This window comes from Martes martes, assembly GCF_963455335.1.
Source record: "Martes martes genome assembly, chromosome: 2".
NCBI classification, from domain to species: Eukaryota; Metazoa; Chordata; class Mammalia; order Carnivora; family Mustelidae; genus Martes; species Martes martes.
Genome location: NC_137889.1, coordinates 171,314,989 through 171,338,281, shown reverse-complemented (window position 1 = coordinate 171,338,281; position 23,293 = coordinate 171,314,989). Strand labels below are relative to the sequence as shown.

The following is a 23,293-nucleotide window of genomic DNA, read 5'->3' as shown; positions in this document are numbered from 1 at the left end:
CAAATGAAAATGGGAAGACAATATACCAAAACTTAAGGGAGGTAACAAAAGCAGTTCTAAGAGGGAAACTCATAGCAATTAATGCCTATATCAGGAAACAAGAAAGATCTCAAGTTAAATATACTAACTTTATACCTCAAGGAACTAGAAAGAGAGGAACAAGCTAAGCCTAAAGTTAATAGAAGAAAAAAATAACAAAGCAGAAATAAAGAGACTAAAAAGAATAAAACTAAAAACTGGTTAAGGAAAATAGATAAACCTTTTAGAAAAAAAGGACTCAAATGAAAGAGGAGATAATACAATGGATAACACAAATACAAAAGATCATAAAAGACTACTATGAACTACTACACGGCGACAAATGAAACAACTTAGAAAAGAAATGGAATATGCCTAGAAACACACAACCTTACAAGACTGTATCATGAAGAAACAGAAAATCTGAGCAGACCAGTTACTAGCAAGGAGATTGAATCTGTAATGAAAAAAACCTCCCAGCAAACGGAAGTCTAAGACCAGATGGCTTTTCTGGTGAATTTTACCAACATTTAAAGGATTCATACCAGTCCTTCTCAAACTCTTCCAAAAAACAGAAGAGGAGGGAACACTTCCAAACTCATTTTATGTGCCACCATTAGTCAGCTATCAAAACCAGACAAGGATATCACAATAAAGTTCTAGGCCAATATTTCCGATGAACATCAATGGAAAAATCCTAAGCAATCTATTAGCAAACCAGATTCAACAATACATTAAAAGGATCATAGACCATGATCAGCTGGAATTTATTCCAGGGATGCAAGGATAGTCTAATATTCACACACCAATCAGTGTGATATACCACATTAAGAAAATGAAGAATAAAAATTAATATGATCACTAAGTAGATACAGAAAAAGCATTTTAACAGTATTCAACATCCACTTGTGATAAAAAAAACTTAACCAAAGTGGGTATAGAGGAAGCATACCTCAATGTAATAAAGGCCATAGAAGACAAGCCCACAGCTATCATCCTCCTCAATGGTTAAAAGCTTAAAAGCTGGGGCGGCTGGGTGGCTCAGTGGGTTAAAGCCTCTGCCTTCAGCTCAGGTCATGATCCCAGGGTCCTGGGATCGAGTCCCGCATCGGGCTCTCTGCTCAGCAGGGAGCCTGCTTCCTCCTCTCTCTCTGCCTGCCTCTCTGCCTACTTGTGATCTCTGTCAAATAAATAAAATCTTAAAAAAAAAAAAAAAGCTTAAATGCTTTTCCTCTAAGATCAGAAAGAAGATAAGGATGCCTACTCTTGCCACATTTAATTAAACATAGTACTTGAAGTCCTAGCCAGAGTAGTTAGGCAAGAAAAAGAAAGAAAAGGCATCCAAATTGGAAAGGAAGAAGTTAAAGTGTTACTATTTGCAGATGACATGGTATATGTAGAAAACCTATACTAAACTGTTAAAGCCTAATAAATGAATTCAGTGAAGTTTCAGGATACAAAATCAATATACAAACATCTGTTGCATTTCTATACACTAATAATGAGCTATCAGAGATTAAGAAAACAATCCCACTTACAACTGCATAAAAAAGAATGAAATACTTATGTGTAAATTTAACCAAGGGGGTAAAAGACCTGTATGCTGAAAACTATAAGATATTGGTGAAAGAAATTAAAGACAAATAGATATTCTGTGCTCACAGATTAGAAGAATTAAAGGTGTTAAAGTGTTCATACTTCCCAAAATAATCTACAGATTCAATGCAGTTTCTATTAGTTTCCAATGATGTTTTTTCACAGAAATAGAATAAACAATCCTAATGTTTGTATCAAACCACAAAAGATCCTGAGTAGCTAAAGCAATCTTGAGAAAGAACAGAACTGGAGGTACGTTTCCTGAAACTATATTACACAGCTATAGTAATCAAAACAGTATGGTATTGGCATAAAAATAGTCACACAGTAGACAGCAGATGTGAAGATCAATGGAACAGAATAGAGAGCTCAGAAATAAACCTATGCATATGTGGTCAATTTCTTTGTGACAAAGGAGACAAGGGGAAAAATACATATATATGTATGAAAGGAGAGTCTTTTTAATAAGTGGTGTTGGGAAAACTGGACCACTAGCTCACCCATACACAAAAATCAACTCAAAATGGATTAAAAACTTGAACGGAAGACCTGAAAGCATAAAACTCTAGAAGAAAGTAGGGGGTGGGGAGAAAATATAGAGGATAATAAGCTCCTTGACATCAGTCTTGGCAACAATTTTTTGGATTTGACACCAAAAACAAAGGCGGCAAGGCAGCAAAGCTAAAGTTCTAGGCCAATATCCCTGATGAACACAGATGCAAAAACACTTATGTACAGCAAAGGAAACCATCAACAAAATGAAAGGGCAACATATGGATTGGGAGAAAATATTGGCAAATCATAGATCTGTTAATATAAAGAACTCCTACAGTTCAGTAGGAAAAAATTCAATTAAAAATGGGCATAAGGGGGTGCCTGGGTGGCTCAGTGGGTTAAAGCCTCTGCCTTCGGCTCAGGTCATGATCTCAGGATCCTGGGATCGAGCCCCGCATCGGGCTTTCTGCTCTCTCTCTGCCTGCCTCTGCCTATTTGTGATCTCTGTGTGTCAAGTAAATAAATAAAATCTTAAAAAAAAAAAAAAGGGCATAAGATCTGAATAGAAATTTTCCCAAACAAGATATGCAGATGGTCAACAGGTACATGAAAGGGTGCTGCTAAACATAACTGGTTATCGGGAAAATGCAGATTGAAACCACAATGATATGTCACCTCATACCTGTTCAAATGGGTATTACCAAAATGACAAGAAATCACAAGTGTTGGCAAACATGTGGAGGAAAGGGAACACTTGTGCACTGTTGGTGGGGATGCAAACTGGTGCACAAACAGTGAAAAACAGAATAGAGCTTCCTCAAAAAATTAAAAATAGGATTAACATGTGGTCCAGCTGTTCCATTGCTGGGTATTTATCTGAAAAACAAAATCACTGTCTTGAAAAGGTATCTGTACTCCTATGTCCATTTTGGCATTATTTACAATAGCCAAGACAAGCAAACAACCCTAAGCGTCCATCTACGCTGGATAAAGAAATGACACTGGATAAAGAAAATGGTACATGTGTATGGATGCATGAACACACACAGGAATATTATCCAGCCATAAAAAAGAAGGAAATACTGCCATCTGCCACAACATAGATGGACCTTGAGGGAGGACACTACAGTAAATGAAATTGGAGGAAGACAAAATACTGTATACTCTCATGTGTATAAAGAAATGGAACTCATGGATACAGAGAACAATTTGTTGTTGCCAGAGGCCTGGGGTGGGGAGTGGGTAGAATGGATAAAAGTGGTGAAAAGGTACATGATCATAAGTCTTAGGGATGTATTGTACCATATGCTAACTACAGTTAACCATTTTGTATAATTGGAAGTTACTAAGAGATTTAAAGCTCTCAAAAAAAATTTGTTCCTTTGTGCATTAATAGATGTTAACTTACTGTAATAATCATTTCTGCATACATAACCATTTTTATACACCTTAAACAACTGATGTCAAATATTTATCAATAAGAAAATGGACATAATTAATGTATATTGTTTTAAGATGCTAAATTTGTGATAATATGTTAACAGCCACAAGAAAACGAAGCAAATCCCAATCATAATTTGAGCAAGCTTTAAAAATAGAACTTGTGGGGCGCCTGGGTGGCTCAGTGGGTTAAGCCTCTGCCTTTGGCTCAGGTCATGATCTCAGGGTCCTGGGATCGAGCCCCGCATAAGGCTCTCTGCTCAGAAGGGAGCCTGCTTCCCCCTCTCTCTCTGCCTGCCTCTCTGCCTACTTGTGATCTCTCTGTCAAATAAATAAAATCTTAAAAAAAAAAATAGAACTTGACAAGCTTATTCTAAAATTTTATAGGGAGATGGAAAACATTTAAGAGTAGTCAAAACAGTCTTGGAAAAAAATGACAACATTGGAGGATCCACAGTGCCTGACTTTAAGATGTATTAGAAAGTCACAGTAACCAAGACAGTGTAGTTTTGAAGTAGGGGACAAATACATCAATGGAAAAGAAGAGAGGGTCCAGAAATAGATCAACATTTAAAACCTCATTGATTTTCAACAAAAAGCACCCAAGCAATTCAATGAGGAAAGAAAAGAATTTTCAACAAATATTATCAGAAGACTGGCTATCCACTTGGGCAGGGGGGATCTCAGTCCTCATCTCACAGTGTAAACAAAGATAATTTCAAAATGGATCACAGACCTAGAGCTTCTAGAAGAAGACATGCTAGAATATGCTTGGGCCTTGTTAGTAGGCAAATACTTTTTTAGACAGGATACCATAACCATAAAACTTAAAAATGTGTAAGTTATAATTCAACAAAGTCTCATCAAAAGATACAATTAAGGAAAAGAATTGGGAAGCCACAGAGAGAGAAAATATTTGTAAAATATGTCTGACAGACCTATATCTCCAAAATACAAATAAGAGAAGTTTTACAACTCAGCAACAGAAAGAAAACCCAGTAACAATGGGAAAAAACAGTCTTTCGGCAAAAGGCACTGGAACATATACATGACATATACATGACAAAAGAAAGTTGGATCCCTGACCACACACCATACACAAAAATTAAATGGACCAAAGATGTAAATGAAGAGCAACAACTATAAAACTCTTAGCTAAGAGTCCAAATGTGGAAGTGACCAAAGGGGGGTGGGGGGTGGGAAACCAGAGGGAAAAAAAGACAAACTGGACTTCATCAAAATAAAAATGCTTACGTCAAAGGATACTATCAAGAAAGTAAAAAATTCTTTCACAGAATGAGAGAAGAAATTTGCAAATCATGTATCTGATAAAACACCGGTATCTAGGGTCCCTTAAGAATTCTTACAACTCAACTATAAAAAGACAAATTACCCAGTTAAAAAATGGGCAAAGGACTTGACTAGACCATTCTCCAAAGAAGATACCCAAGTGGCCAACAAGTAAATGAAAAGATGCTCCGTATCCTTAGTCACTAGGAAAATGGAAATCAAAACCACAATGAGCTACTGCTTCACACCTACTGGAATGATTATAAACAAAAAGATGTTGATGAGGCTGTGGGGAAACCGAGCCTTCGTATGCTGCTGATGGGAACGTAAGCGCTTGTGGGTGCTGCGGAAAGCACAAGCATGCAAGGAACAGGAAAAAACCTAGCAGGGCTGCGGCACAGGGAGCAGACAGGGCAGCTGACACCCCTTGTTTCTGCATGTGCAAGAAAAAGCTCCCGGAGGGTTTATGAAGGAACCTGGTAACACTGCAGGTAGACTGAGAGGACTTGCCCATGGACTGGCTGACAGGGCTGAGGGTGAGATGAGTCACAGATAATGACGGGGTTTCCACCCTGACCAGCAGCTTGAGCGGAGCTGCTCCTGAGTGAGGCAGATGGAGAGAGTCGCCTTTTAACCAGGTTAGGGGAGATGCCGTGGCAGGGACTGAGCTCCCTGCTTCCCTTTGAAGTCTCCCAGATTTGGGCAGGGCTTTTGGCTTCCCAGGGAGACACAACACCTCCCTGCCTCCCTCCGCAGTGTGTGTGGCCGTGAGTAAATTCTTGCCGATGGAATGCAAATGGAAGGGGTGTGGGCCCCTTCTACGTGGCACAAATGAGACTTGGAAAGAAAAAGGGGTTTTTCCAATCTGTGGATGCCAGAAGTTTTATGATATATTCTGAACTTTAAAAGACTCCACTGTTACTAGCTGGCTCTAGTTTTAATGGACTGATTAAAAAGAAGCCCTTATGATTTGATAAAATACATTACAGTTGGAATCCATGATACTGCAGGGCCAAAAAGCCTTTGTCACCGTGGAGACAGTGTGACCAGCACTTTTAAAGGACATCAACTGGTTTGTTGTCAGATTCTTCAAATCGGACAAGTTACACGATGCACAAAAAGGAGCCAATACAAACTATAAATCCTGCCTACTCTGGACCCTCGTGCCCTGGGAAAGGGAGCAGATGGTCTGGGACTCACCTGCACGGGCCACTCACTGCTCCACCTCTGTCCGTAGGAACTGGGTACAGTCGGAGATTTTTTTTAGTTGAGTAAAGTTTAATCTTTCGGAACACATAGGACATGTGTTTTCCGTGTTTAACATGCTGTTCAGGGAGGGAAAGGCAGAGGAGATTAACATTCCTTTAGCTTTAGGTTATTCTAATGTGAAAAGCAATCCTGTCTGCACCTCCTTAGTGCATATTCATCACACAAAGAACCAGGAATATTCAGTCTCATGCAAGATCCTCTTTAAGGATAATGTTCTCAAAGGTCACAGAAGCTTTGGACTTTTAGAGATCTTTAGGAATATGAACAAGGAGACCTTAGAATAAAAGAGTTTGAATAAAAGGTTGAATGAAAGACCTATTTTGGGGTAAATCTGAGTGACCGAATGAAACAATGCACACTTACATCTTAAATTCCGAGTACAGAGCAGGGAAGTCACAATGTGGACACGCAGTCCAGTCATCCTTCAACATGTGTCGACCCTGGAAACAGTATACTTAAGAGTAAAATTCATCATTTAAAAATTTCCTGCCATTATTCAATTATAATAAGTGTATTAAAATTAAAAGCCAGACTTCTAAATTAGGTGAGCAATTGACTAGAAAGAGATGGGGGCAAACGGACAGAAGCCAGATTTCATTTATCAATTCATGTATAAAGAATGGTCTTCAATTTTGTGATATCATCACCTAAATTTATGTCCCTTTAAAAAAAGTTTATGTTAGTCTAGTGATTAACAAATAATCTGGTATTTAACATTTTCTAACAGCGGGCACCCGGTGGCTCAGTCGGTTGAGTGTCCAACTTGATTTTGGCTCAGGTCATGATCTCAGGGTCGGAGACTGAGCCCTGGGAACCCTGCGTTGGGCTCGTGCTCACCGTGGAGTCAGCTTGTCCCTCTTCCTCTCCTGCCCCCCCTCCCCACACATGCGCATACTCTCTCTTTCTCAAATAAAATCTTCAAAAATTTTTCTACAAGGTCTTAATATTAAAACGAATAATAAAAGCCACCACTTATTCAGTATGCCAGGTAGAGCACTGAGGCTTCACATTTGTCCTGTCATCAGCCTGCAGTTTATCTCAATAGGCAGGCGCTGTTACGGTTGGACCTAGCAAGGTAAAGCAAATTGCAGAGGATCACAGAGCCAGTAAAGTGGCAGAAGGATTTAAGCCCAGGACCATCTGATTGCCAAGTGTGCTTTTTACATATCAAGTATTCAAATGGACTATAAATACATATATATAAAGAAATACGTATTATAAACTTACTGTTGCAATGCAATATGGGATGTTATTTTTACATCCAGGACAGAGGAGTTCACACTCGGGGAGAAGAAAGTTGCAGAACGGACACGGGGTTGTGGGCTCTTCTGTCTCGGAGGTATCAGGTCTCCTGTGAGAAAGGATCACATAACATGCCTACTTCCGCACAGTCGGGATCTCAGGCTGGAGAAGCTCCCATCAGCCCGCACTCCCGCTCAGGGCGGAGGGAGAGGAATTGAGGGGTTAAAGTGTAGCGTCATCCAGGCCACATGTGGGGGCTGGAGTTTGCAGCATAGTAAATGACACAGAACATGGGAGGCTTGTGCTGTCTCCTCTCTTCCTGTGCCACGGATGCCACTGATGGGGTAAGCCCGCTTCTTCCCCCGTCTCTCCCCTTTGTGGACTGAAGTGGTCAAGGCTATCCAGGGCTGTGCCGCTGAAGTGCCGGTGGCCACGGCAGTGTTCCCGCGCTCGCCAGTGTGGCAGCCGGGAGCCACGTGAAACTTCTGAGCACTTGAAATCCAGATAGTGTGAGAAACTGAGTTTAAGTTTGATTTAATTTTATTTAAATTTAAAGAGCCACACATGGCTAGCAGTTACCATATTAGACCCCCCAGCTGGAGAGGATTCTCACATGGGGAGAGAATGACTAGCGTCTCTTCTGAGCTGGGGTCCAGGCCGCAGTGGCCCTGGACGGTCGGAGTGAGTGTGCTCTGGCACCCCCCCCCCCACTGCTCCCCAACTCTCCACGAGGAGCACACTTCTGTGCTCCAGATACAAAGCTGGAAGACTGAGGGTTCTCTTCTTGCTGCCACCAGGACACAGCAGGCCTGAACCATGACACTTTGTTTAAGAGTCAAGTAAATCCTGACTTTTTCAAGCCATTGTTGGGTTTTCCGCTGCTGGTAGCTCGATACAGTCCTAATGGCCACCCCAGTCCATTCTCTCCCTGAGCCGCACATGAGCAGCCAGAGTCTAAAAACTACATCGGTGAGATGCGGTGAGATAGTGGAACCAGCTGTCCCTGCCTACCTGACCATGGCCTCGATCTTCTTCTTGTATTTGGCGTCTATCTTGTTGCGGTACTCGGGCCGCATCAGCATGGCCGCAAAGCTGAAAGCAGAGTTCTTCAGGCCTGCTCGGTGACACTCGATCACCGTGGACGTCAGGATCGGCACAATGTCTGTAATACACACGGGAGGGCAGAAAGCCCAGTGCTTCTGCTGTCCCAACTCTGTCCCCATTCAGGAGGACAACACGATCGCACCTCTAAGTTTGCTCTTCCTGGCAAAGAGCCAGGTGGGACCTGTTTCATGAGGCAAGGGGGCTCATCAGAATGTTCTGCCTGTGATTTTACTGTGTTTTCCCTTGTAGCACCTGGACCTGCACTCCCTTGAGGTCCCCTTTTGCATGTATCCTCCCAAACCGGAGATGTGTTTCTGCATGTGACAGGACTGCCCGTGAATGGTCAGGGAGATTAGTAATTTTATGCACTGACCTCGGCGTGTGTCTCTCTTCAGGACAGATACCAGAAGGTGGATTACTGGATCAAAGAACATGACTTTTTAAAAAAATGCTCTTAGCACAGATTGCCAAATGGCTTTCTAGAAAGGCCCTAACTGTGTCCGTTCCCTACTGCTCCCTTAGCCAGCATGGTATACAATTAATTGTGAAGTCTTTTTCATGTAACAAAAAAGAAGACAGTTACAGAAGAGGGGCTGGTGAATTTTGACCTGTGGACCAAATCGGGCATATGGCTCATGAGCTGAGTGGCCTTTATGTTTCTACATGGTTGAAAAAAATCAAAAGAAAAGTATTTTGTGACATGTGAAAATAATATGAGGTTCAAATGTCAGCATCCCCCCAAAATAAAATTCTGTTGGAACACATTCATACTCATTCATTTCTGTACGGTTTATGTAAAAATAGTAGCTGCGACAGACGTTATGGTCCATGAAGCCCAAGACACTTGACATCTGTACCTTTATGGAAAGACTTTGTTGACCCCCGACACAGAGTGTGAGGAAGTCTGTTAACTGAATAATGTTAAAATGACATGTCGCTAAGAATGAGGGGACCTTCTGTAGCGGCGGTGGCCTGGCTGAGAACAGGGTCAGACTTACTAGCTGAACGGTGTGGTCTTGGGCAAGTGTACTTTACTTCTTTCCCCTCTGTTTGCTTCTCCGGTAAAACAGGGAAAACAATAGTGCCCACGGGTGTAGTTTTGAGGCTGTTATCCTTACAAAGATGTGCGTGATCTTGGCTGGCATCTGGGAACTCGGATGTTGGGGGCATTTCTCCCATTTCCGGATCAGAGTGGCTCACTGTACCTCAACTGTTTTGCACACAGTGTGGTTTACGCTGAACACCTGCTTTCTGGGAGTCTGACGGTCCCTGGTACAAGCCCTGGGCCCTGAGCCTCTCATGAGCACCTCTGGTAGACACCACTTTACACGTGTTGTCACACAGCTCACTGCTGGAGGAGTGTGTCCCGTGTGACTCTGCTGGAGGGGACTCGGAAACGTGCACCTGTTCTCACCCACACTTCACCCCACGCCTGTGCCTTTTGCATTTGCCGGTCTGGGTTTGTATTCTTCTGCTGTAATAAATCTTAGCCTCCAGCATGACTGTGGGTTGCGTTGTGTGAGTCCTAGTGAACTTGGGGGTGGTCTTGGGGTCCCATTAGACTACTTGCTGGGGTGGGTGTGAGGAGTAAATGAGTTAATCTGTGTAGAGAACAGTGGCTGGCGGGGTTAGTGACTGTCGATCTTACAGTGCCACACTGAGGCCCACATGTGGGGGACAGGTCCTTCTCAACAGTACGTACGTGACGGGAACTTGCTGATGTTGTTGGCCACCCGGATAAGCATACGTGCCCCTTTCATATGATCGCCATTTTTCACGTGAATCTGAAATAAATGACATATGTTACTCTTAAGAGATTTTGACTAACCCTAATTCATGCTTTATTCCCCCAAATAATTAACTCCTTCATTAACGAGCTGTCCCATGATCCTCGCAGCCCTACTTGGCTTAAGGCACTAGGGAGTTCTGTTTCTCCTTCCAGCAGCACCGCCTGGCCCCATGGCCTCACCGACCTTACTCCCACTCTGTGCTCTGCTTTTTACTTTGCCCCAGACCACGTGGCATGAGTTCAAATCCCTGATCCAGCGCTTATGGGCCATTTTCAGAGCACTAATAATGCCAACTTTGCCAAGTTGTTCGTGAGACCTGAAAGTTAAGTCTTTCAGGCAGAAAGAGAGGATGAGTTGTTAAAGGAAGAGGGCAAGGGGGCAGCGGCGGCCGGAAGGCCTGAGATTGGGTGAGTACTGAATATGAGTGGGGCCTTGACGCGTAGGATGAGAGGAGGCGTGGAGAGCCAACAGGGCCGAGGAATGATGTCGCCATATCATCCAGCGAGATGGGGCAGCCCACAGAGGTGGGAGGGGGTGGGGGGGGTCTGTTATGGGGTGGGGGTGATGGTGGAGAGAAGTAGAGCCACAGAAGGCAAAACTGGCTGGTATTTGGTGAGAACGTGCAGCGTGAGCTGAGAGTAACTCCCAGGCATCAGGTCTAAGCAACGGCTGATGGCATCATTTCCCGAGCACTGCTACCTGGTAAATACTAGAAGGGGGAGAGACTCCCTTGCTTGTCCTCTGCTGACTCCCTGGGCCTCAGACAGCCCAGCTCCATCATGAAGACACAAAGGTCCCAGGCTGACCCACAGCCCAAATCCCTGCCCCCGCTCTGGGAGGAAGCACCCACCAAAGCCGTCTTGATAGCCCCTGAAGCGTGGCTGACTTTCTTCAGTCTTTGGGTCAAAGATGCCTGCGACATTTTTACGTCAATGTATTCTGACTGGAAAAGGTTTCACAGTTTCCCTTTTGACATCACCAGCAGTTAAAAATCTTGAGAAAGGGTGGTGCTTGCATAAGAGTCGAGAACTACAGCAAACAGGGAAGAGTCCTGGGGTGCCCTTCAGTGGGAGGGGAAGAGGATGCCCGGTCGGTCCTCTGCCAGTGATGGGCTGGCTCTCGGGGCCAGACAAAAAGAAAAAGCCTTGAGCACCATCACTGTGCCTTAGGGTGGTAGAAAGCCCTGGTCCCGGTGGGCTGTGTGTAGGATTCCCTGACTTCCATGCCTAAAGGCGCCATTCTGCTGGATTCTGTGCCCACAGCACATGGCACCACTACTCATGTCTGCAGATGAGAGAGCCCGCCCTTCTCCCTTTCTACTCCTTTCCACATGAGAGAAGGGATCCTTCTGCTGCTCTGAAGAGAAATGTACTCTCCAGGGCTACAAGCCAGAATTCTCATTTTTTCCTTACCATCAGTGTTATAGAACTGTGTGGCTGAATATGGTAGCCATAGCCATATATGGCTATTTAAATTTTAAAATTAAAATTATATAAAATAAAAAAATGTAGTTTCTCATTTGTACCAGCTGTACTTCCGGTCTCCATAGCCGGGCTGCTGGCTGCCATATGGGGAAGCCCAGACACTGGCCACCTACAACACTGTAGAAAGTTCTGGACAGTGCTGGTAGAGATCATAATTAGGATCTCAGGCATTCATTTTTTTTAAAGGTTTTATTTATTTATTTGACAGTGAGAGATCACAAGTAGGCAGAGAGGCAGGCAGAGAGAGAGAGGAGGAAGCAGGCTCTCTGCTGAGCAGAGAGCCCGATGCGGGGCTCGATCCCAGGACCCTGAGATCATGACCTGAGCCGAAGGCAGCGGCTTAACCCACTGAGCCACCCAGGCGCCTGGATCTCAGTCATTCATAATACGACTCCTCTACCCTAGGTACCATCAAAATTAAATAAGATCTTGGGGACTGGGCTGGAAACGAAATTAGCATTAATATGGAAAGATGTACTCTGATATAATGAAAATTTGGAAAAATATGTGAGTTGGATTCTGTCTGTATCTTTATAGAGATACGTGTGTAAATATATTACAAAATTCACATCTATTTACACATAACTTTCATGTAAATTGTACATACAAGTATTTGAGGTTTGCAGGCAATAGTTTGTTTTTTTTAAGATTTACTAATTGAAGGGCGCCTGGGTGGCTCAGTCTGTTAAGTGTCTGTCTTCGGCTCAGGTCATGTTTCTGGGGTCCTGGAACTGAGTCCCACATCCGGCTCCCTGCTCAGTGGGAAGCCTGCTTCTCCCTCTCCCTCTCCCCTGCTTGGGTTCCCTCTCTTGCTGTCTCTCCCTCTGTCAAATAAATAAAGTCTTCAAAGAAAAATTACTAACTGAAAAGACAGAATACACAACTGGACATAAATATAATCCTAATGTGGTAAAAAAAAAAAATAGGAGTGCATACGTGTATTTACCAAAGTATAGAGGATATACACAGCACAAGTTTAACAGCTGTTATATCTGGTGATGGACTTAAAGGGTCAGTTACTTTTTCATTACACTTTTCTACATTCTCTAAATTTTCTCCACGAATATGTATTATTTTTATATTTAGATGGAAACTAAATAGTATTAAAAACTGTAGAATTGTATAAAATCTACCATCTTAGAATTAATAAACTAGTAAACTCTGGTTAAACAAAAATGTCTTGAGTAAATTTTTTTTTTTTTTGACCAGGTAATCCATTCATATGCTTCAAAATCAAGACAAGGTAGAAATACATCCACAGAGAAACCTGCTCTCCCTCTTGTCCTCTAACTGGGGATGGCTGTCATGTCGCCTCTGCCCCATGTCGTGTTCCTGTTAGCAAACTGTTTTTGCTGGCGAGACTTTGAGCCTATTTCTAATTTTATTTGCAACGAATATATATTCATTCTTATTTTTTACCCCTTTGCACCCAACAGGTAGCAGACTGTATAATTATCCTGTATGTTGCTGTTTTTCACTTAACAATAGAGATCTAGAAACTCACTCTAATCCAACGGAGAGGTGCCCATAAGAAATCCCTTCAGGTGATAATCTCCCTTGGCAGATTCTGTCCCAAGTCCCTCAAAGGGCCTCACCTTCACTAGGATGTAGCTGTGCAGGATCATGAGGTTGGTGGCCATCTCAGAGGGAATTTTGATCTTCTGGGATTTGAGTTCTGCATACATGCTAAAGAGAACGTCGTGTGCATTCCGATAGTTTCCTAGGAAAAAAAGGTGGCAAAATGACATTATTGCAAAGGATGAAATCTGAGACCTTTCTGTGGGCCCTCATTTTATTTTATTTTTTTAAAGATTTTATATAAATTCCAGTTAGCTAACACAGAGCATAATATTAGTTTCAGGTGTACAATACAGGGATTCGGTATTTCCATACATCACCCGGTGCTCCTCACAATGTGGGCCCTCGTTTTATAAGTAGATTTTATTATTAGCAATATCCTCATAATTTCTTATACAAAGGAATGTAGTACTTCTTCCTGCGGTAACTCTTGGTACAAATATCCACCCGGTCCCTCAGGGAGAAAATGGTGTCAGCCGACACATCTCCCTCTTCCTCAGGACACCATCTGCCACCAAAGCCAATGGGTCATCAAGTTTGGAGTCGACCTTCTAAGTCTCCCAAATCCAGCCTGGCCCCAGGCCATTTAATGCTTCTCGCCATCTCTCCGCCATCTCTCCGCAGCAGCACGGGTATTCCTGTCTGTCTGTTCTGCCTCCACTCTGAGGTCAGAGGGTTCTTGGAAAGACCTTGAGTTCACACTCCAGCATAAAAACCCTCCAAGGGCCTTAGGGATTGACGGCAAATTCCTCAGCCAAGGGCCTGAACCCTTCAGGATCTGCCTCCGCCTACCTTCCTAACCTGACTTTGCCCTCCCCCTCCCCCGCGCCACGGTAGGTGCCCCTGCGTCCCCGGCTGCCGCCCCCCCCCCCCCGCGCACCCCCCTCCCTCATCTCGGGCCATCTCAGCCCGTCGACGCTCAGCTGAACCTTCTGTTGTCTTCTCTCATCTCCATCCTCCAACTCCCCATGTCCTCCCCCCTCAGGATGAGGGGGATCCCTGTCCCCGTGCCCTTCTAAGGGGTTTCCTTCCCACTCTGGCACTTCTCAGCCTGCACAACAGCTCTGAATCGGGCTCTCTGTCTCCCCCACCAGGTCAGGACTCCCTAGGGTGGAACCACGGCTCAGTCTCCCGAGACCGGAGCCCCCGCCATGTACCCTGCAGCAGGTGTTAGATCCGGAATAACTGACTTAACTCCGTATTTGCCAAAACCGTGTTCCGTATTTATGAACATCTAAAAGAATCAGCCTGCAAAAACTAGGGACGATGTCAGACTAATTCTCTAAAGCAATAAATATTGAGAGAGCATGCGAGGGAGGGAACGGAACCGTCCTGGAGGTTCTAACAACGGCCCCTGCACGCTATTCCGAACGAGATCAATTCTAACGCCACATCATCTCCCGTCTTCTGGTGTCTTTCCCGTTGTTCAAGCCAAATACAAGGGAGGGGAGGACAGTGCCGCACAGCGTAGGGGAGGGGCTGCGGGCCGGCGAGGGCGGGGGGCTGCGGTCCAGGACCGGGAGCCGCGAGGCCGGGAAGGGGAGGGGACGTGGCGCGGTCAAGGGAAGGCGTCACGGAGTTACTCCGCGATGGGGCACTGTCTCGCTCCCCTCGGACCCACAAACGGTCCTTTCCCTAGTCTTCCGGCTTCAGAGCAAACCCGCGTTAGAAAAGGGCTACTACTTCCCGCACAGAAGAGGGGCTGGAGCTTGATGCCACTCCTTGGATATGGGAAAAACACGAAGCCCGGACCTACCCGCGGACTGCTCTTCTCTGGCGATGATGATGGCGGTGCGGGCGGCTTCCCGGTACTGCTTCAAGGCCATGTACAAGCGGAACAGGTACTTGGCATCCTAACACGCAAACCGTTACAGAAACGTCACTGTCTTCACTAGCGAACGGGAGAAACACCTACAATTTTGCATTTCCGCTGGAATCCACTTTGGATAAACGTTTTTTTAAAAAAAAATCCATTGAATAAAGAATTTATTTATCCAGTATTTAAAATTCATAGTTTAATATGCACCAGGTCTTATTTTCAGTACTTGAGAAATAGTAATGTGTTTAAATCCTCATGCCCTCCCTGGGAGAAAGGCACGGTTATATGCTAATTGCACTGATAAGAAACGTACCCAAGAGGGCCTCTCCGGAGCTGGGATCAAGCCCCAGTAATGGGGTTTCAGAGTCTGTGTTCCTAACCCTCCTCCCACAGAGATATCTCCTGAGTGCTTGAAATCAAAATGTGTTCTTATACGATGTACCCACTTCATAAAATTTCAAAAATTGCCACACCCATATAAATTTCACTGGTCCACAAAAACTTTGGCTTTTGACTATTTCTTATTCTCATTCTCTTCACCTTGAGACAATCTCCTACACTGGTTTCCTGGTTATTAGAATAAGTGGACATTAGGTGGGCAGGCTGGTAAGTGTTTAAGAGTTTTAACCTTTGGCAAGTTAAGTTAACTCTCCCCTGGGTCTCCGTGTCTCTATCTGTGAAATACGGGGAATGGACTCAGGGATCAGGTTTGCTATAATCCTCTCCAGCTATGACATTCTAGCACCTTCTCTCCAAATCAGTAACTTGATTTCCTTCACAAGAAAATCACCTCAAATATCAAAGCAAAAGGGAAGAAAAAGCTCAAGGGTATTCTCAAAGAGACCATCCTCATCAGGACTGAAAGACGACTGATGTCTGCATGAACTCCCGAGTCACATACTTTGAAAATATTTTCTTAATGATTTATTTCTCCTTTATATTTACACTGAGTTACTTTCACGCTAAATATGATTGCCATTCATTCCCATACCTTTTGAAATATGAACAAAGTATACTGATTTTTAGGGATTAATGCCAACTCATAGTTCTAATAATATTTTTCATAGTTCCCAGAACAAATACAACCTTTAACCTTTGAGGAAAACTGTAGGTGGTAAGAACTGTTATCTTGAGGGGGAGGGTTGTGTCTATCGCACAGGTGGCCGTGCCAATTTCAAAGAGTGAATATATCCAATAGCCTCTAAAATGCACGGTCTGTCTAGCAGACCTCAAGCCGTATTCAGACAGAAAATTCAATAAGCCATAGTAGGTAAAAACAGGGCAGAATAAGGTCAGATCATAACTAAATTACATAAAATCCAAATGGCAGTTCTGGTACCTTCGGCATGCCGTCACTCTCTCCCATCAGGTGGTCTATCAGCTGGCTGGTCAGCAGTTCATCTTTGGCCTGACCAACCTGAAACCATAAAGAAACCATAATTCGGCATCTTAAAACTAGAAAGGGAGGGGAACTGGGGGGAGACAAATAATCTTGGGCTAAGGAAATGGAAGTCTACCTTTTGAAGCTATAGCTTAAGTTGCTATATCAAAAGGCCATTTTTTTTTAAAGATTTTATTTATTTATTTGTCAGAGAGAGTGAGCACAGGCAGACAGAGAGGCAGGCAGAGGCAGAGGGAGAAGCAGGCTCCCTGCTAAGCAAGGAGCCCGATGTGGGACTCGATCCCAGGACGCTGGGATCACGACCTGAGCCAAAGGCAGCCGCTTAACCAACTGAGCCACCCAGGCGTCCCAAAAGGCCATATATATTTTTTTTTTTCACACACACAATACACTTCTTGAATGTTTCGGTAAAAACTTCCTTAAGGTAAGTGACTATGATATCTAGATAATAGGGTCTTGAGCGTAGGAACTGGGCCTTCTGCAAAAGCATAGCATCAAGCACTGCATCTCCAGAGTTCCCCGAGGAAATGCACCTGTCCATGGCCAACTGAAGTCCAAAAGCAGAAAAAGTATGGTCACTGGGGCCCAGAAGAGGGCAGGCGGCTGGAAGTGTGGGTGGAGTTCGGGAGAGGACCCTGGCCTGGAGACCTAGATCGGAGAATCACTTCCATGGAGGTCAGAGTTCAATCCCTTTGAGTTGTGTGGTGTTGATCAGGAAAAATTATGGACCACAGGAAATGTATTAGGTTTAGATAGGAGGAATAATTATTTTTTTTTTTTAAGATTTTATTTATTTTATTTGACAGAGAGAGAGAGATCACAAGCAGGCAGAGAGGCAGGCAGAGAGAGTGAGAGAGGGAAGCAGGCTCCCTGCCAAGCAGAGAGCCCGATGTGGGACTCGATCCCAGGACCCTGAGATCATGACCTGAGCCGAAGGCAGCGGCTTAAACCACTGAGCCACCCAGGCGCCCCTAGGAGGAATAATTATTGACAAGAGTAGGCGGCTTCAGAGTCTTGTGTCTAGAAAAAAGAGGTGAGCCAAGAACACAATAGGAGCTCCACCAAAGGGAACGAACACTGAAGACTGCAGTGCTGCCCTCGTCACATGAATGACACAGTGAGAAAAGGCACAGGAACATGGAGGAGATGGTCATTAGGACAGAGCAACCCATGGCTTAGCTTGCTACACCCTCAGGGGAAAGGATAAAGAGAAGTTAGAAAGTTCCTTGTAGACAAGGGATCGTAGCGAACCTGTGGAGTGGAGAGGCTCTTGTGGCTGCAGAATTTCTACACACTTGTGTGTCATCAGTGCAAGAAAGCTAAGCTTTTATAAATCTGCTTTCACCCCTGCTGTAAGGAAGGGGCAGTGTAAGGAAGAAAAGTCCTGTACAGTTCCTCATCTTGATGGCTTTGGGGGATGGCGAATGAGCCAGTACAGAGACATGGTTAAAGCAAGGGCTCTTGAGTCGGCCTGCCTGAGGACAAAAGATCACCAGTGTGATCTTCAGCAGGTGTCGCTTGGTACCTCCACGAGGATAAAAATAATACCTAACTCACAGCACTGTTTTAAGGATTAAATAAGTTAATACCCTTAAAGGGCTTGGACTGGTCCTAAGCAGATGGTGTTGCCAGATACAGCAAATGAAAATAAGGGCACCTGGTTAAATTTGAATTTCAGAGCACTGAGCGCACCCAAAATGTTAAGATAAACAGAAAGGGGAGGCAGTAAGGACCGATGTGGCCACTCGGAATTAAAATTAAAAGGAGGATGGAGACAGAATGCTGAGGAACACTTACATTTAAGGAGCAGTCAGTGAAGGAGGTTGAGAGGGGAGTATCTGAGAAGTAATGGGAGAAGCAGTGTTCTAAGGGAGTAACAATTTCAAGAAAGGTGTGGTGTAATAGCACAAAATGCTGCCATAACATGGAATAAAGACTGAGAAGAGACTTGTGTATTTAGCAAGTAAGAGATCAGTGGTGACCTCGTAGAGAAGGTTTACAGAGAGGTGAAGGCAGAAGCTCACTGCAAAGAGGCAGGAAGGCCCCCAACCCAGCTGCCGGCCCCATCTTTCACATCCATCTCATGGGTTTACTCAGGTAATGATTCCCAACTAAGGCTCGTCTACACACACATCAACACACATACACCAAGAATGCATTTCAGAAACTTCACGGGTAGAGGATGGGGGGGTGGGGGAGGGGTGGGTGAAGTATGAATATTTTTAAGATATTCTCAATTATGGGGTCAGCAGGTAAGAGTGCACAGATTATAAGAAAATTCAAGTCAGGGGAGGGGGTCTCAGGGTGGAAAGGAATGGAGGATTGGAAGGGAATTTATACCATCTATATAGTGCATTCACTGAGCTGGGAACCAATGTGTGTTCAGTCAGCAAATATTTACTGAGTGCCCATGATGTGCTAAACACTCTATGAAGAAATGGGTCCTTGTGCTTGTGGACTATTAATCGGAAGAGGGAGAATTGTAGCGGTAAGTGATGTTCAAACTACTTTTGTCTGATATTGATTCTGATATTGATATTGAAATGCTCCTACTTCCTTTCAACCATGGGTTCTAGTGGGACTTTTGTGCCTCAGAGGACCCCATTCTCCATGACCATATAAGTGGGAATGTCAAGGCGTGGGAATTTAACCCAGTTTGCCAAAGCAAGGAATTCCATTCCTGTGACCACTAGTTGTTTAATCTTGGAATGGACATCTGAACTAACCAAATCAGAGCCTTTCTGGATTTATGAATTTGGGACCAGAATCCCAGTCCATCTTTGGTAGGAAGGGCGGGAAGTGTATTCTTGAGAGCTGCTGGAAATCTTGAGTCCAGCTTTCTGGAGGAAGTAGGTGTTGGAAAATGTTGTGGATATGCAGAGAAAACCAGAGAATGTAACTAATTTATAATAAAAAAATGACATTATGTAGATGGCTAGAGAATAATTTCCATTCTCTAATAACTTCACCGCAGCATCAAATTCAGATACTTTTAGAAGATACTAATTTTTATGTCACAATTAAAAGTGCCAACATTTATAATGAAAAGGCTTAGAAACAGAATATTCCTAGCACCCAAATTACGGTCTCTAAAACTATTTCTCACTGAAAGGAATCAGAACTCCCTAGAGAAATGGCTGATTCCAGGTCTGGGCCAAGAAATGGAACCTGGCCACAGCAAGAAAAAGAAAGAAAAAGAAAAAAAAAAGAAAGAAAAGGCATCCAAGTTGGAAAGGAAGAAGTTAAAGTGTCACTGTTTGCAGATGACATGATACCATACAGAGAAAACCCTAAAAAATCCACCAAGAAACCATTAGAACTAATAAATAAATGTTGCGGGATACATAATCAATATGCAAAAATTCCTTGCATTTCTATACATTATTAATGAAATATAAGAAAGAGAAATTAAGAAAATAATTCCATTTACAATCACATCAAAGAGAATAAAATACCTAGCAACAAATTTAACCAAGCAGGTGAAAGACCTGTACACTGAAACCATAAGACATTGATGAGAGAAACGGAAGAAGACAGATAAATGGAAAGACATTCCATGCTCATGGATTAGAAGAATATTGTTAAAAATGTCCCTATTACCCAAAGCAATCTAATACTCAGTGTGATACCTTTCAAAATTCTGATGGCATACTTCACAAAACTAGAATAACTGTAAAAATTTGTATGGAACCACAAAAGATCCCAAGTAGCCAAAGCAATGTTGAGAAAGAAGAAGAAAGCTGCATGCAGGAATCATGCTCCCTGATTTCAAGTTATACGAAAAGCTACAGTAATCAAAACGGTATGGTATTAGTACAAAAACACACACACAGATTGAAGGAACAGAGTAGAGAGCCCAGAAATAAACCCACACATATAGGGATGATTAATCTATGACAAAGGATCCAAAAACATACGATGAAGAAAGAACAGTCTTTTTAATAAAGGTGTTGGGAGGAGCACCTGCGTAGGTCAGTTGGTTAAGCATCTGACTCTTGATTTGGGTTCAGGTCATGATGTCAGGGTCAGGAGGTCAAGCCCTGTGTTAGGCTCCATGCTGAGCGTGGAGCCTGCTTGGGATTCTGTCTCTCCCTCTCCCACTGCCCCCCACTTGCTCATGCTCTCTCTTTAAAAAAAAAAAAAAAAAAAATACATACATACCTACATACATACATACATACAAGTGAACAAGACAGGTGTACTCCCTGCCCCTCTCCTGCCACAGAGTTGGGAAAACCGGAAAGCCACATTGAAAAGAATGAAATTAGATCACTTTCGTACGCCATACACAAAAGCTAACTCAAAATGTACTAAAGAATTGAATGCAAGACCTGAAACCATAAAATTCATAAAAGAAAACAGAGAGGGAGGGTGCCTGGGTGGCTCAGTGGGTTAAAACCTCTGCCTTCGGTTCAGGTCATGATCTCAGGGTCCTGGGATCGAGCCCCACATTGGGCTCTCTGCTCAGCGGGGAGCCTACTTCCCCCCACTCTCTGCCTGCCTCTCTGTCTACTTGTGATCTCTCTCTCTCCGTCAAATAAATAAAATCTTAAAAAAATAAACAAAAAACAGAGAGGGGTAGGCTCCTTGACATCAGTCTTAGTGATGTCTTTCTAGATCTCTGACTCCAAAGGCAAGGCAAACAAATGTAAAAATAAACAAATGGTATTGCATCAAACTAAAAGGTTGCACAGCAAAGGAAACCATCACCAAAAGGAAAAGGAAACCTACTAAATGGGAGAAGATACTTGAAAACTCTATATCCAATATGGGGTTAATATCCAAAATATGTATAAAAAATTCATACAACTCAACAACAACAAAACCAACCTGATTAAAAAAAGGGCAGAGGATCTGAATAGATATTTCTCCAAAGAAGACATACAAATTGCCAACAGGCACAGGAGAAATACTGCATATCACCAATTATTAGGAAAATGCAAATCAAAACCACAATGAGATATCATCTAACACCGGTCAGAATGGTTATTATCAAAAAGACAAGAAATAACAAGTGTTGGAGAAGATGTGGAGAAAAGGGAACCCTGGTACACTGTTGGTGGAATTTTAAATTGGTGTAGTCACTATGGAAAACAGTATGCAGATTCCTCAAAAAATTAAGAATAGAACTACCATATGCCCTAGCCATTCTACTTCTCAGTATTTATCCAAAGAACACATAAACACTAATAAAAAAAAATGTGCTCTTATGTTCGTTGCAGCATTTACAATAGCTAAGGTATGAAAATAAGCATCTAGCAATAGGATGAATGAAGATTTGGTCTACACACACACACACACACACACACACACATACACTAGAATATATGTTAAGTGAAATAAGTTCAAGAAAGAAAGATACCACATGATTTCACTCATATGTGGAATCTGAAACAAAATAAAACCCAAACAAATTCATAATTCACATCTTGGATACACACACACACACATATACACACACACATACACACACATACATATACACACATATGTGTATACACACACATACAGGCTATATTATATTAAAAACGAAAGTGGGGGGAGACAAGATGGCGGGGAAGTAGGAGGAGGCGCCTTTTCAACCTGCACCCTAAAGTGAGCTGATTACCTACCAAAGAACTCCGATCACCCATGAAATCAGCCTGAGATCAGAATTATACACGTCTGGATCTCTACGGGGGCCAGAAGACGCCAGTGGGCAGGTAAAGTGGAGTGGGAACGTCGGACTGATATCGGAAGATAAACAAAAGGGGGAGGGAGCCACCAGAGGCGACCGACTGGAAAATAATACCCCAATACGAGAGTGCCCGGCATCTGGGGACCAGCATTAACTTGGAGTCTTGTTGAAAGCACTCAAAAGAGCAAAGACTCGAGCGGGGAAATTGTGGGAATCGGGGCGGATAGGGATAGGGGCTTAAGTCCCCAGACCCAGGGCAGCTTCCCCTGGCGCTGAGCCAGAGAGTGCGGCGGAGAAACCTGGTCTTTGTCCCGGAGCCGCCAGTGCACCCGAGAACGGGTGGAGTCCGGCTCCCGTGAGGGGCTGGGAGCCACACCAGACGGCAGAACGCGCACCTTACTGGAGATGCGCGCGTGCCTCAACCTCCCCTGAGAGAGGTGCACGAACGCCCAGCCTGGTGTTCTCGGACCCACGCGGCGATAGACCCACGCGGCGATAGAGCCGATAGAGCTGGAGGCGCCGCGCCCCAAACCATCCCCTGGGAGAGGTGCGCGCAAGCACTGAGCTCTCAGCCCCAGCCAGCGGGAAAATCTCAGTGTGCGATTGCTGCTTGGAACCTCTCTGGCGGTCTGGAGCTGCCCAGACAGCCACAACTGCCTTGGTTTTGCGTACAAGCAGGAGATCCTGCGTCCCCAGGGACCGTGACTCAGAACCTGCTCTGCCAGCGGCCCAGCGGCTGCAGCACCTGCAGGGGAGCAGACTGAGGCTTCTCTCTGAGAGGGAGGTTGGGGTGCAGTTTTCTTTCCTCTATACCTCCAAAAACCATCAAAAGCTGTCAAGGCGAGAGAAAAGAAGTGAACAAACATAAAAACCTCCAGAGAACAAAAACCTGAAAAAAAATGTTTTTCTCAGAGCCCACCCCCTTGAGGGGGTCGGGAGGACTTAACTCAGGGAACATCATTGACTGAAAACCCACGTGGCAGCCCCCTCCCCCAGAAAACAAATCAGGAAAAAAAAAAAAAAAAGACTACAAGAGAACAGCCACCACTACTTCATAGATAAAACTTTTATTTTTAATTCTTTCCCATT

At 43.9% G+C, this 23,293-nt stretch overlaps 1 protein-coding gene across 1 annotated transcript in view; it reads right to left on the bottom strand.

The window, feature by feature from the left end:
• The window catches only part of WDR19 (WD repeat domain 19), an 86,132-nt gene that overhangs the window by 3,769 nt on the left and 59,070 nt on the right, over nt 1-23,293 (bottom strand). Inside the window, exons 24-31 of the mRNA XM_080796746.1 lie at nt 16,465-16,542; nt 15,063-15,159; nt 13,324-13,448; nt 10,157-10,238; nt 8,362-8,512; nt 7,336-7,459; nt 6,472-6,548; nt 6,040-6,164 (exon numbers count right to left, since the gene is read on the bottom strand). Coding sequence (XP_080652872.1) covers nt 6,053-6,164; nt 6,472-6,548; nt 7,336-7,459; nt 8,362-8,512; nt 10,157-10,238; nt 13,324-13,448; nt 15,063-15,159; nt 16,465-16,542 — 846 coding nt within the window. The 3' untranslated portion in view covers nt 6,040-6,052. The remainder of the gene's footprint in view (nt 1-6,039; nt 6,165-6,471; nt 6,549-7,335; nt 7,460-8,361; nt 8,513-10,156; nt 10,239-13,323; nt 13,449-15,062; nt 15,160-16,464; nt 16,543-23,293) is intronic.